Source organism: Acartia tonsa, chromosome 13 (genome assembly GCF_053477335.1).
Source record: "Acartia tonsa isolate MP-2025a chromosome 13, ASM5347733v1, whole genome shotgun sequence".
NCBI classification, from domain to species: domain Eukaryota; kingdom Metazoa; phylum Arthropoda; class Copepoda; order Calanoida; family Acartiidae; genus Acartia; species Acartia tonsa.
This window is the reverse complement of record NC_137272.1, coordinates 35,002,861-35,016,948: the sequence shown is the minus strand read 5'-3', so window position 1 is coordinate 35,016,948 and position 14,088 is coordinate 35,002,861. Positions and strand designations below refer to the sequence as shown.

At 33.9% G+C, this 14,088-nt stretch overlaps 1 protein-coding gene across 5 annotated transcripts in view; it reads left to right on the top strand.

Moving 5' to 3' along the window:
- LOC145303776 (putative sodium/potassium/calcium exchanger CG1090) overlaps nucleotides 1-14,088 on the top strand; it is an 85,567-nt gene that overhangs the window by 71,321 nt on the left and 158 nt on the right. For 2 of the 5 annotated variants that reach the window (XM_080145385.1, XM_080145387.1), the window contains exons 21-22: nucleotides 11,294-11,391; nucleotides 13,517-13,579. In XM_080145385.1, the coding sequence (XP_080001511.1) occupies nucleotides 11,294-11,391; nucleotides 13,517-13,579 (161 nt within the window). Of the gene's footprint in view, nucleotides 1-11,293; nucleotides 11,392-13,516; nucleotides 13,580-14,088 lie in introns of those variants that run through there. The other 3 variants (XM_080145384.1, XM_080145386.1, XM_080145388.1) reach the window with 2 other exon arrangements.

Genomic DNA, 14,088 nt, shown 5'->3' with positions numbered 1-14,088 from the left:
AACAGTTTAATGAAACAACAAATCAAAATTAACTAAAGAGCCCAAAGTTGAAAAGCCAACGAATAAGAAAACATTTTTATAATAATTTGAGGATTAGTGTAATAAACAGCCAATTAACCCTCTTTCTCTGAAAAAAAAAACAGTATAGTAGTTGGGGAGGGAGGGGACATTGGGATGTTTATTACTTTAGTCCCCAAAGTCTTATGATAATGTTTTCTTATTCGTTGCAAACTTCGTAGAAAACTTTGGGGACTTTTTATTGAATTTTGATTGGTTGGTTCAGAAAGTTGAGTGTTCAAACGTTTCAACCAATAATTGTAATCTACAGAAGGGGTAATTATGTGTCCATCATTGGGTATGTCAATTTATTGGCCATTGTCTAATCCCTTATGTACGCTGAACAGATAGCACTTTTCAATAATTAAGACATGTTATAATTGTCCTATCGATTTTAAACTTTTCATGATGATTCCTAACAGTAAGGTATGATCTAAAAAGCGTAGTATTCAATGCGTTTTTACTTTATAAAGATGCATGTTTGTCATTCTTGTTGAAGGGCGTGCAAGCTTTTTTAAATGGGAGGGGTGAATGATTTTTTATTCGTTGGATTAAAAACTTTCGATACTTTTATTAAATTTTGATCCAAATGTTTCAACTAATAATTTGTCTTTACAAATGGTAATTTTGTTAATTAATTATATTTGTCTTATCCCTCAAGAACCTGACAAATTACCCATTCTGTAGAATAATGAATTGTTGAAAATTTGGGACCAAGCTATTAAAGTTTAATACAAGAATATTCAAAAAAAAAAAAAAAATGAAATAAAAGCGAATATCCAAAGCAGATAATTAATCACATCATAAAAAAATGTTTGTAAAAAATGTTAAGTATAATCAGCATCATTAAAATAGATGTACGGACTTCCTAAATTGGTTTCTTAACTGTTCCTAACTCTTACAAAATAATTATGTAAAGTTTGAAATCGATAAAACATTTCTAACATGCCTAAATTCTCGATTAAATCCATCATTTACGTAAGGACATAGTACCCCATATCGCTAACAGTATTAGTAGCCAGGGATTTGAAGGGATAAGACTATGGCAGATAAATTGATGTTCATATATCACCAATGATAATACACAAAATTACCCTTTCTGTAGATTAGAATTACAATTAGATTACAATCAAAATCAATAAAAGTCCCCCAAAGGTGTTAAGTTAAGGAATAAGAAAACGTTTTTGTTAGACTTTGGAGACTAGCACAATGTCACCTCCCTTACTAAAAAGTAAAGTATCTTTGCACTAGCAAAAATTTTCAAAGTAAAGCTTTTCTATCATTCTTGTCCGTGCGTCCGTATGTCCGTCTGAACGGATAGCTCTTTAGGTTAGTTTAGACGTGATATAATTGTCCTATTGATTTAAACTTTTCATGGTGTTCTTATAACAGTAAGGTACGATCTAAGAATTGTTGTACAAAAAATGTTGAGCACGAATTGCGTTGTCACTTAATAATTGTTTGTCTGAAATTTTTTTTATGAATATTGTCATTCTTGGTCAAAGTGAAGCTACTCTATCAAACCAAAAACTGTTCTCTAAGAGGTTTAAGTAAGGGCGTGCAAGCTTTTTAAGTGGACGGGGGGGGGGGGGGGTAAAATCCTGATTTTAAAAAATACTACTAGGCTTAAAGCGGAGCTGAACATTAATAATAACAAGGATGACAACATTCATAAGTAGTGAAGCACGAGGCTTTATTATTTTTGAAAGGATGTTTAGTTGATGTAAAAAGAAGAATAGGAAATAAATTATAAAAAATCACTTAACCCTTGTTAATACAACATGTATTTTAATGCATGGCGGACAAACTAACAGACCAAGTAAATTATATACTAGAAAATACTTGGTTTGCTGCATCAGCGTGAAGCATACTGCACCAAAAATTTACGCTGCCTAGCAGTTGATAAAATTGCATTTCCTCCATGGCGTTACGGACGGACTGACTGAAAGATAAAATGATAGCTTCGATACTAAAAAGAAGTGAAAAACATCTTCCAGTATGGCTCCGAAACCAAAAAAAATCCGCTGGATTAGAATCAGTTCTTAGCTATACTCAGAAATCATGTATGGCATCGTATAGCTATTCCACTCATATATCCCTGTTAAAATTGTCTCTGTAAAATAATTAAAATGATTTATGTCCACGATTATATGGCTTACAAAAGGTATTCATAGCTGACAAAATATCAACAACATATTTCTCAAGGAATATGGTAATTACTTTCCTAAAAACAAGGATGACAACATCCATAAAAGCGAAGCACTAAAACGGTAGGACAAACGGACGTTAACACTTGTATAGTTTCAGAACTGAATAATCCTAATATAAATGTATAAGAGTCAAAGCAAAATTGTGAGTAAATTTGTTAAAAAACTGCTTGATACAGGATAATGTTTATGGACATACATACATTTTTAGGACTTGATTATAGAATTGCTTCGTTTATTACATTATACTTTGTTGTCCCAGGAATCAATATACCAAAAATCAGACCAATCGGATAATTAGATCACATAAAAATTTGATGTTAAAAAAGTAAAAAAAATCATCATGTTTAAAATGGACGTACGGACATTTTGGTAATGATTATAGAGTTGCTACGCTTTCTAAATCGTACCTAACTGCTAAAGGAATCACCATGCAAAATTTGAAATCGATAGGACAATTCTAACATGCCTAAATTAACGAAAAAAGCGTTACGGACGGACGGACGGACGGACGGACCGACCCTAATTATAGAAAAGCTTCGCTTTTAAAAACTACCACACTATAACTTTATGTTTTTTCTAGGGAGGTAAAGGAATAAGACAATGGATGATAAAGGGGGGGGGGGCGAAACAGACACTTTTTGAAACCAAAACTAAAAGTCAACAAAGGAACTCAACTAAAAAAAGAGTTACAGGTCTGAGATTTTGCATGGCAGTTGCTTTATAGGGGTACAATATGGAACTGTAAAGAAACGGCGGCGCAACCGCCGAAAACCGCCGTTTCCTGCCGAATTTTTTTTTGCCTTTTCTCGGCGGTTTTCGGCGGTTGCGCCGCCGTTTCTTCACAGTTCCATATTGAACCCCTATAAAGCAACTAACATGCAAAATCTTAGACCTGTAACTCTTTTTTTTAGTTGAGTTCCTTTGACTTTTAGTTTTGGTTTTAAAAAGTGTCACTTTCGCCCCCCCCCCCCCTTTATATACAATATACAACTCCAATGATGATAAATAAATAAAATTACTCCTATTGTTGAAAAGTAACCAACCAATCAAAATTATAATTTTTTGAGTCAAAAAATAAGATAACGTGGTTATAAAACTTTGGATACCAGCACCATTTACGGACCAGAAGCTCCTCCCCCTCCCTGGGTTGACTCAAAAATAGTCATCATATCAAAAACTGTCAAGAAATTATGCCAAACATTAACTATAACCAACACTGGAATTAATCGGTATAGTAGCCAGGGAGGGAGGGGACATTGGACTATTATTACTTCATTACCCAAAGTCTTATAATACCGTTTTCTTATTCGTTGACTTTACAACTTTGGGGACTTCTTATTGAATTCTGATTGGTTGGTTAAGGAAGTTGAGTGTCGAAACGTTTCAACCAATAATTGTTATCTACAGAAGGTGTAATTTTGTGTATCATTAATGAAGATGTACATCAATTTATCGGCCATTGTCTTATCTCATTTGATCTCTGAATAGTAGCGTAGCTTTGCATTAGCAACAATTGTTAAAGGCGAAGATTTTCTATAATTCGGGTCGGTCTACCGTATGTTCGCTGAAAACGGATAGCTCTTTTCATTAGTTTAGACATAATATAATTTCCTATGGATTTCAAACTTTTCATGATGAATCCTAACAAAAAGGTACAATCTAAGAAGCGTTATTTGTACAGAAAATTTTGAGTAATCAATACGTTTTTAAAAGCGAAGATTTTCAATAATTAGGGTTGGTCTGTACGTCCGTCAATAACAGATAGCTTTTTTGCGTTAATCTAGACATGTTAGAACTGTCCTATAGATTTCAAACTTTGCATGATGATTCCTGGATTAGTTAGATTAAATATAGAAAGCGTAGCAACTCTATAAACCAAATCCGTACGTCCATTTTAAATGTTGATTTTTAACTTTAAAAAAAAAATTATGTAATATAATCATCCAAATGATTTATGGAGTACTGAGTCCTATTAAAATAAGGTAAAATATTATCAGCGAAGCATCTCTATAATCAAGTCCTAAAAATGGATAAAATGGGAAGGGGGGGGGGAGCAAATACCCACAACATTAATAACCAGAAAGATAACATCCATAAGAAACAAAGCACAAAAATCATTATCATAGAGAGGATGAACGGCTGATAAAAAAGAAGAAAATATTATATAAATTTTAGTACCAAATATTGGGCAATGGTATAGTCCCTTTTGTGGCAACGTCTCTAAAGGGGCGTATTTTCAGATTAGTTTTTTATAGGTTATTTTTGGTTAGGTTAGTTTAAGTAGGGTTAGGAGATTGCCCCACAGGGTTAGGCAATTCGCCCCGTAGGGTTAGAGCTCCTCCCAACGGCTTAGAAATAGAGGAAAGGTATTGTGAAAATACGACGAAACGCCCCTTAAGAGGCGTTGCCACGAATGGAACTATACCTGTTAGTTTACAATATTGCATCGCTCCCTCCATATAGTTACGGACGGACTGATGGACAATGAGGATTATAGAGAGAATTGTAGAGTTCTACACAACTTTAACAATATACCAGCGGCTGCGACCCAAACATTTAGGGGCTAGGGAACGGAAGATTAAAGCATGAAACTATAACAGGACCAATAAAGAACTAAAATCGGTTATGTAGCTTTCTAGATCTTATAGCCTTAAGGGATAAGACAATTATACAATGAACAATAACTTGATCTACAAACCCAATAATGAAAACAAAATTACCCCATAAGTAAATTGCCTACTTTTATTCCGCCTTCCCTTTCTTTGTGCTGTGTTAATGACCCAAGCTAACTATTGTACCTCCACCCTTATCCTTACCAACCCACAAAACGTTTTAGATTATTGTGATAAACTTAAAACAAAGATAAATATATTTAACAAATTAAATATATCATTTACTATATTGTTCTTACCTCTCAGTTTTTTTTAAAGACCATGTTGGCGATTTCTGTTTTAGATATTATTTCTTTTTGATTACGAAAATGTGTCATGTTTAAATTTTGCTAAATAACAATCAAAATTCAAAACTTTTAATTTCAGTATTTGAATCTAACTGTTTAAAAGCACTATTTAAAATAAGAATTTTGATTTTAACTTCTAGGAATTTCTTATTCTATTATTTCTATATATTAATTAACTTATTATAACTTAACACTGAATCTGAATCAAAACTCGCGCTGTATCTTCACTCTCTCACTTGTATTTTACTACTGAAAGGTATAGTTGACCCGCGCCAGTACGCACACACACACACACACACACGCATACATACATACATACATACACACAAACACAAATTATATATCTATAATACAAAGTAGAACGATGTCTGTCTGTCTGTCTGTCCGTCCGTCCGTCCATTAAGATCTCGGTAACCACTGAACCAATCGGATTCTACTCTTCAGGGATCATACCTACTGGTCCTGTACTGGTTTTAGGCTATTTTCTTGGGGAAGGGACACCCACAACCTTCCCAAAAATAAAAAATCCCCCGCCCAATTTTTTTTTTCTTGCGGAGGTATTTTCTTTTTTCTTATGGGGAAGTACTAATTTTTTTTTAATTGCCTCTTGGGGCAAAGCCCCTAGAGTGTGGGGCGAAGCCGCTAGTTAATAATACAAAGTAGAATGATGTCTGTCCGTCCCGTAAGATCTTGGTAACCACTGAACCGATTGGATTCTACTATTCAGGTAATATACCTACTGGTCCTGTGGTGGTTATAGGCTATCTTCTTGGGAGAAAAAAAATACCCCCAATTTTTTTTTCTAAAATCTTTTTAGTATAAACTTTTTAGTACTCCATAATTCACTTTGTCCATCAGTCCGTCCGTAACGCTATGGGGGAAATGAGATTTACTCAGCTCCTATAAAAGATAAAATGCTGAAACTTTTTGACAACATTCCCATCATTAAGGAGCAAAATTAACTAAAAATCATCAAAGGCAGTCAAACTGCTTTTTAGCAGGTTTTAGGCTATTTTTATATTTTTCACATTTTCCTCCATATCTTTGGTGTTTATGGTCCGATTTTCAAAATTTTTTCAATTATAGATATCAAAATTAAATTTCCCGTCATTTAAAAAACAAAAAATGACGGTCAGCCTGCCTTGTTGTTGTATCTCTGGTGTATATGGTCTGATTTTCCAAATTTGAAATGTCCGTCTGTCTGTCTGTCCGTCTGTCTGTCCGTCTGTCTGTCCGTCTGTCTGTCCGTCTGTCTGTCTGTCTGTCTGTCCGTCTGTCTGTCCGTCTGTCCGTCTGTTTGTCCGTCTGTCAGTCCGTCTGTCTGTCCGTCTGTCTGTCTGTCCGTCTGTCCGTCTGTCTGTTCGTCTGTCTGTCCGTCTGTTTGTCCGTCTGTCTGTCTGTCCGTCTGTCTGTCCGTCTGTCTGTCCGTCTTTCTGTCCGTCTGTCTGTCCGTCTGTCTGTCTGTCCGTCTGTCCGATTGTCCGTCTGTCTGTCCGTCTGTCCGTCTGTCCGTCTGTCCGTCTGTCCGATTGTCCGTCTGTCTGTCCGTCTGTCCGTCTGTCTGTCCGTCTGTCTGTCCGTCTGTCTGTCCGTCTGTCTGTCCGTCTGTCTGTCCGTCTGTCTGTCCGTCTGTCTGTCCGTCTGTCTGTCCGTCTGTCTGTCCGTCTGTCTGTCCGTCTGTCTGTCCGTCTGTCTGTCCGTCTGTCTGTCCGTCTGTCTGTCCGTCTGTCTGTCCGTCTGTCTGTCCGTCTGTCTGTCCGTCTGTCCGTCTGTCTGTCCGTCTGTCTGTCTGACTGTCTGTCTGTCTGTTTAGTTTGGGGTAAAATTAATTTTCCTGTCATTTAAAGAAAACAACTAGGACAGCCAGACTGCCTTTAAGCAGGTTTTAGTCTATTTTTGTATTTTTCACATTTTTCTCCATACCTTATTTGGTTGGTCTAGAGCTGTTTTGAAATTTGGCGGCTGGTAGCTTAAAAACAGCAAAATTACAGGTAGGAAATAGAAAAACGGTCAAGAAGTGGTCAAACATTATGACCTTACTACTCACGGAAATTTATTATTGCTCAAGGATGTACCACAAAATTTATTAGGTCCCTAGCTGAAATAGAAGCCACGAAATAAAAGATATAAGTCTATAGTAAAAGCCAGACAAAAAATCGGTCATAAAATCGGTCAGGAAGCGGTCCAACAGTCAAACAGTCATAACACTATTATTCTTAGATGTTCATTGATATCCCAGTATTCACCAAAAAAAAATTTAGGTCTCTATCTTATACACAAAAGTCAAAGTGAAGAAATTAAGATTTATTTAGAATTTTTTCTAAATTTGGTGCCACCTAACCGACTTTGACCTGATGCCACGACCGACCGACACAGACCAGATATCCTTATAAAATCAACTCTTGCCGGCGTATAGTTACTGAACTTAAAAAGTCATGAAGCCAAAGCTCTATATCTTACCTACAAAAAAAATGACATTAAAAAAACTAGAGGGGGGGGGGGGTCAATATGACCCCCTCCCCTCCCCCCGATCTGTAAGGGTTAACTCTGACTCTATGTCACTAAATGTCATATATAACTTTTGGTGATATTGTGTCAGATTAGGTAATTTTCTTAACTCTGACTTTATCTCACTGAATGTCACATATAACTTTTGTGATACTGTGTCAGATGAGTTAATTTCCCCAACTCTGACTCTATGTCACTAAATGTCATATATGACTTTTGGCAACAATGTGTCTGATAAGGTAATTTCCCCAACTCTTACTCTATGTCACTAAATGTCATTTATGACTTTTGGCATTAATGTGTCAGATTAGGTAATTTCCCCAACTCTGACTCTATGTCACTAAATGTCATATATGACTTTTGGTAATAATGTGTCAGATTAGGTAATTTTCTCAACTCTGACTCTATATCACTAAATGTCATATATGACTTATGGTGATATTTTGTCAGATTAGGTAATTGTCTCAACTCTGACTCTATGTCACTAAATGTCATATATGACTTTTGGCATTAATGTGTCAGATTAGGTAATTTCCTCAACTCTGACTCTATGTCACTAAATGTCATATATGACTTATGGTAATAATGTGTCAGATTAGGTAATTTTCTCAACTCTGACTCTATGTCACTAAATGTCATATATGACTTTTGGTAATAATGTGTCAGATTAGGTAATTTACTCAACTCTGACTCTATGTCACTAAATGTCATATATAACTTTTGGCATTAATGTGTCAGATTAGGTAATTTCCTCAACTCTGACTCTATGTCACTAAATGTCATATATGACTTTTGGTGATATTGTGTCAGATTAGGTAATTTCCCCAACTCTGACTCTATGTCACTAAATGTCATATATGACTTTTGGTAATAATGTGTCAGATTAGGTAATTTCCCCAACTCTGATTCTATATCACTAAATATCATATATGACTTTTGGTGATATTTTGTCAGATTAGGTAATTTCACCAACTCTGACTCTATGTCACTAAATGTCATATATGACTTTTGGCAACAATGTGTCAGATTAGTTAATTTTCTCAACTCTGACTCTATGTCACTAAATGTCATATATGACTTTTGGTGATATTGTGTCAGATTAGGTAATTTCCCCAACTCTGACTCTATGTCACTAAATGTCATATATGATTTTTGGTAATAATGTGTCAGATTAGGTAATTTTCTCAAATCTGACTCTATGTCACTAGATGTCATATATGACTTTTGGTAATAATGTGTTAGATTAGGTAATTTTCTCAACTCTGACTCTATGTCACTAAATGTCATATATGACTTTTGGTAATAATGTGTCAGATTAGGTAATTTCCCCAACTCTGATTCTATGTCACTAAATGTCATATATGACCTTTGGTGATATTTTGTCAGATTAGGTAATTTCCCCAACTCTGACTCTATGTCACTAAATGTCATATATGACTTTTGGTAATAATGTGTCAGATTAGGTAATTTCCTCAACTCTGACTCTATGTCACTAAATGTCATATATAACTTTTGGCATTAATGTGTCAGATTAGGTAATTTCCTCAACTCTGACTCTATGTCACTAAATGTCATATATGACTTTTGGTGATATTGTGTCAGATTAGGTAATTTTCTCAACTATGACTCTATGTCACTTAATGTCATATATGACTTTTGGCAACAATGTGTCAGATTAGGTAATTTTCTCAACTCTGACTCTATGTCACTAAATGTCATATATGACTTTTGGTGATATTGTGTCAGATTAGGTAATTTCCCCAACTCTGACTCTATGTCACTAAATGTCATATATGATTTTTGGTAATAATGTGTCAGATTAGGTAATTGTCTCAACTCTGACTCTATGTCACTAAATCTCATATATGACTTTTGGTAATAATGTGTCAGATTAGGTAATTTTCTCAACTCTGACTCTATGTCACTAGATGTCATATATGGCTTTTGGTAATAATGTGTCAGATTAGGTAATTTTCTCAACTCTGACTCTATGTCACTAGATGTCATATATGACTTTTGGTAATAATGTGTCAGATTAGGTAATTGTCTCAACTCTGACTCTATGTCACTAAATGTCATATATGACTTTTGGTAATAATGTGTCAGATTAGGTAATTTCCCCAACTCTGATTCTATGTCACTAAATGTCATATATGACTTTTGGTGATATTTTGTCAGATTAGGTAATTTCCCCAACACTGACTCTATGTCACTAAATGTCATATATGACTTATGGTAATAATGTGTCAGATTAGGTAATTTTCTCAACTCTGACTCTATGTCACTAAATGTCATATATGACTTTTGGTAATAATGTGTCAGATTAGGTAATTTACTCAACTCTGACTCTATGTCACTAAATGTCATGTATGACTTTTGGCAAGAATGTGTCAGATTAGGTAATTTTCTTAACTCTGACTCTTTGTCACTAAATGTCATATATGACTTTTGTTGATAATGTGTCAGATTAGGTAATTTCCTCAACTCTGACTGAATATCACTAAATGTCATATATGACTTCTGGTAACAATGTGTCAGATTAGGTAATTTCTCCAACTCTGACTCTATGTCACTACATGTCATATATGACTTTTGGTGATATTGTGTCATATTTGTTTGTTTGCCAAAAATGAGAAAATAACCTGACATAATGTCACTAAATTTCAGATTGAAATCTGAATTATAGTCAAATTTTGTCATATCTGAAGTTTGGTAACAAAGAGTCATATTGAGACAGATTTAAATCTGAAATCTAGTGACTGTGGATTTCTAATCTGACCGAAAAGGGGTAAAAACTACTAGGGCTTATGTATTTTTTAAAAATGGTGATCCTCTTATTGTTCACATTTCACATTTTAATGCATAAGATTTGCCTAAAAATAGTATGCTCCAATGTATATTTTATGCTACTAAAACTTTATTTAGCCTGCACATTCAAAGCTGAGTTTTCTTGGGAGGTTTCATGGTGCTTTCATCCTGTGGATAACTAATAACCAACCCCACTGATTTTTTTATGAATTGAAAATAAGTTTTTACCCTATGCCTACAGACTTGCACTAACCCTACCCTTAACTGACCTAAAGTAATTAACAAACAAATGAAAAACTGCCCTCCCCCCTTATTTGCAATTTGTATCATTGCATTGGGTGGTTGTTTCAGTGCTTGACAAGGCACTCTTGGGTAAATCACCATTTTTATTAATGTCATTTTTGACCAGGTATCTCTTTTCAAGATGAATGTCAGGATAATTTTATGTAACCGTGTATGTAAACAATAACCGGGTATAGTCCCTTTTGTGACAACGCTTCTTAAGGGGTGTTTCGTTGTATTTTCAAAATAGCTTTTCTCCTATTTCTACCCCCTGTAGGGTGCTCTAACCCTGCGGAGCCAATTGCTTAACCCTGCGGGGTAATCACATAACCTAACTTAGCCTAAAATAACCAATCAAAACCTGAGAAAATACGACGAAACGATCCTTGCCCCTTAAGAGGCGTTGTCATGAAATGGACTATACCCCAAAAACCCATACCTCTTTAAAAGCACGCTGCACTGCACCTAGGTGACCCACAAAGGTATCCTGTATTCCACCATCACCCTGCTCAGCACTGTCGTTTTTCTCATTGTAGCTTCGCATGTTAACCACTGGAAGCTGGATAGGTAAATGTTGTACCAATGGATATATGAATATGTGGATATTGACACAGATTCTCGCATACCCTGATCAAATTGTCGTCCAGCTGGCTAATACAACGATCCCCTCCTCTGACCATGGTGGAACGTATTGACAAATATCTAAGGACTATATTAGAAATCAAATTGACGACAAATATTCTGTCACAATATCCACTTTATTCTATATCCATTGTTGAATCTTTAGAAATAGTAAAAGTAACATGCTCTCAAAAGCATCCCTCTATCTGTATTTGTTAAAGAAAAAGTTTAAATGATGCAAGTCATGCTTTGATATTTTTATGATTTTCAGATTTAGCTCAACCAAAAAATTAAATTTACAAGGATTAAACATCAATATTGTCAGAAATATAAAATAAGCTGGGAAAAAAAACTTTGAAATATTTTTAAACTGAGATATTAGAGCATAAATAATACAATAAAATACCTGTAGTCGAATAAAATTCGATATTAATTTCAAGGACTTTTAAGAGCATGATCCTTTTTTATGTAGGTGTATATTTTCACTTTTAAAGTATAGAACAAAATAAAATAAATTTTTTATAACTGAAGCAAATCTACAAATCAAAAGAATTAATAAATATTAATGAAACATGATAGTTATAGGATAAAAGGAGATTGGTGTCTATACTCAAAGTGTCTATCGAGCACATATTTTTAGTTTGAATTTTGATTCTTAACTTGTAGATTTATTTTGATAAAATATTTAATATTAAAACATGTAGCAATAGACAAAGCATGTACTATATGTTGTAAAATAGATAGATAGAACTAAATTTAAAGTATTATAGGTGTTTTAATATATTATTTATCCAAGCCGTAATAAGAGGATCTTTGTTGCTCCTCCGTATTTTCTCCATCCTATTTTCATTCTAAGAACTATTTTTTATAAACCTTTGTAAAAATTGATCTTGTTATTAATAAGAAAGAGGATTAGTGAAACTCTTCTAATAAAAAGTTTGGCCAGACCTAAATTCTTTCAAACTTTGGTAGGGCGATTATTAGAATCTGAGTCCAATCATTAAAAAAAATTTTAATTTGACACGTTTTTTAACATTGATAAATCTTATTTAAGCTAATTTTTTAAGTTTTAGGTTTTAATTAATTGTCTGTGATCAAAATTATTAGAATCGTCTTATCAAATTAAGACTCGGCATAAGGAGTAATCTTAGAGCATCTTTTATTCTAATTACTTGCGTTTTGTTATGTTGTTGCCTATGATGATTAGGCTTAAAACTAAAATCTAAGTATTTCTAAAGTTAGGAAATATAAGTTTTTTGCTTTTTTGTGTGTTAAAATCCTTGTTTTAACTTGTCTAAATTGAGTCTACACGAATAATAATTATATTTTAGAATTAGGATTACGTAAAATCCTTTTATTTTCTTCATTTTCTTATTATTTTCCAGAGATAACTTATATTCTTACTCTATTATTTAGTTATTATCATAGTGTAAAAGAGTAATTTAAGCTCTTATAAAAATTTTCTGTGTTTGGGTAAAGTATAAAATTCTAAATTTTAATTTTGTTAGCTTCCTAAAATTTTACAAGATTTTATTTTTGTCTAATTTTCCTTATACTTGAAAAGATAAAAAATTATACTATTGTATACATAAATCCTTTTCATAAGTTTGCATTACATTCAAAAATGTTTTAATAGCTACTCTACATATAATCAGGTCTTGTCCGTCAGTCTGTCTGTCATTCTTTTTACTGAACTGAACATGTCTTACTTTATTTTTCATGGTTGCAAAAATAGCTTCAAATTGATACAAAAGAAAAATTTTATACCATTCATTTGTTTTTGAGTTAAATGTTGTTAGATAATAATTATTACTACGACACTTATTTACATATTTTATAGGGTTGAAAAAATTATTAACAGCCTCAATATACTTCCACTCTTATTTTATTTATTTTAATATTCGTGGAAAATACGACGATATATATGATTTTCCAGTATGGCTGAGAACCGGTCCTAATCCAGCGTACAATAGTCGGTTTCGAAGCCGTACTGGAAATCTTATTATCTAATCCAAGAAAGTTAATGATTTCTAAATTTAATTTACAAGTTTTAAGATATGATTTACTTTAGAAAATATGGAATAATCTTACTGGTCTGGTATTTCATTGTCATGCTCTTTGCCTCCCTGTATGAGTAAGTATCTTTTTTTTCTTGCAGCAAAGCTACTCTATATGCTTATGGGATATCATCTATAAAAAATTTTAATTAAATGCAAACTTTTAACTGAGCTGGATCTTTAAATCGTTTAGTGGTGCGCTAAATCGGGGCGATCCAGTTCGGCGCACCTAGATATTATTAGATTTCAATCTTTAAATCAAAATGGAATGGGCGAACCAGCGCGTCGGTTGAGTGCCATTGCCGCGCCAAACCGGGGTGAACTGGATCGCCCCGATTTAGCGCACCACTAAACGATTTAAAGATCCAGCTCTGAATAATAGATTTTCTAATGAATATGTATATACGTGGATATATTGATAGGGTAAAATTTGTCGTCAATTTAGCTTGCTTATATGGACCTCATATTGGTCAGTTCGTTTATCCAGTAGTAGGGGAGGGTATGAGTTAAAGGGATAGATGAGAGGCATCGTTATTTTAGCCAGCTGCGAGTATTACTTTATCATAGTACATGAAAATCTGGTGCA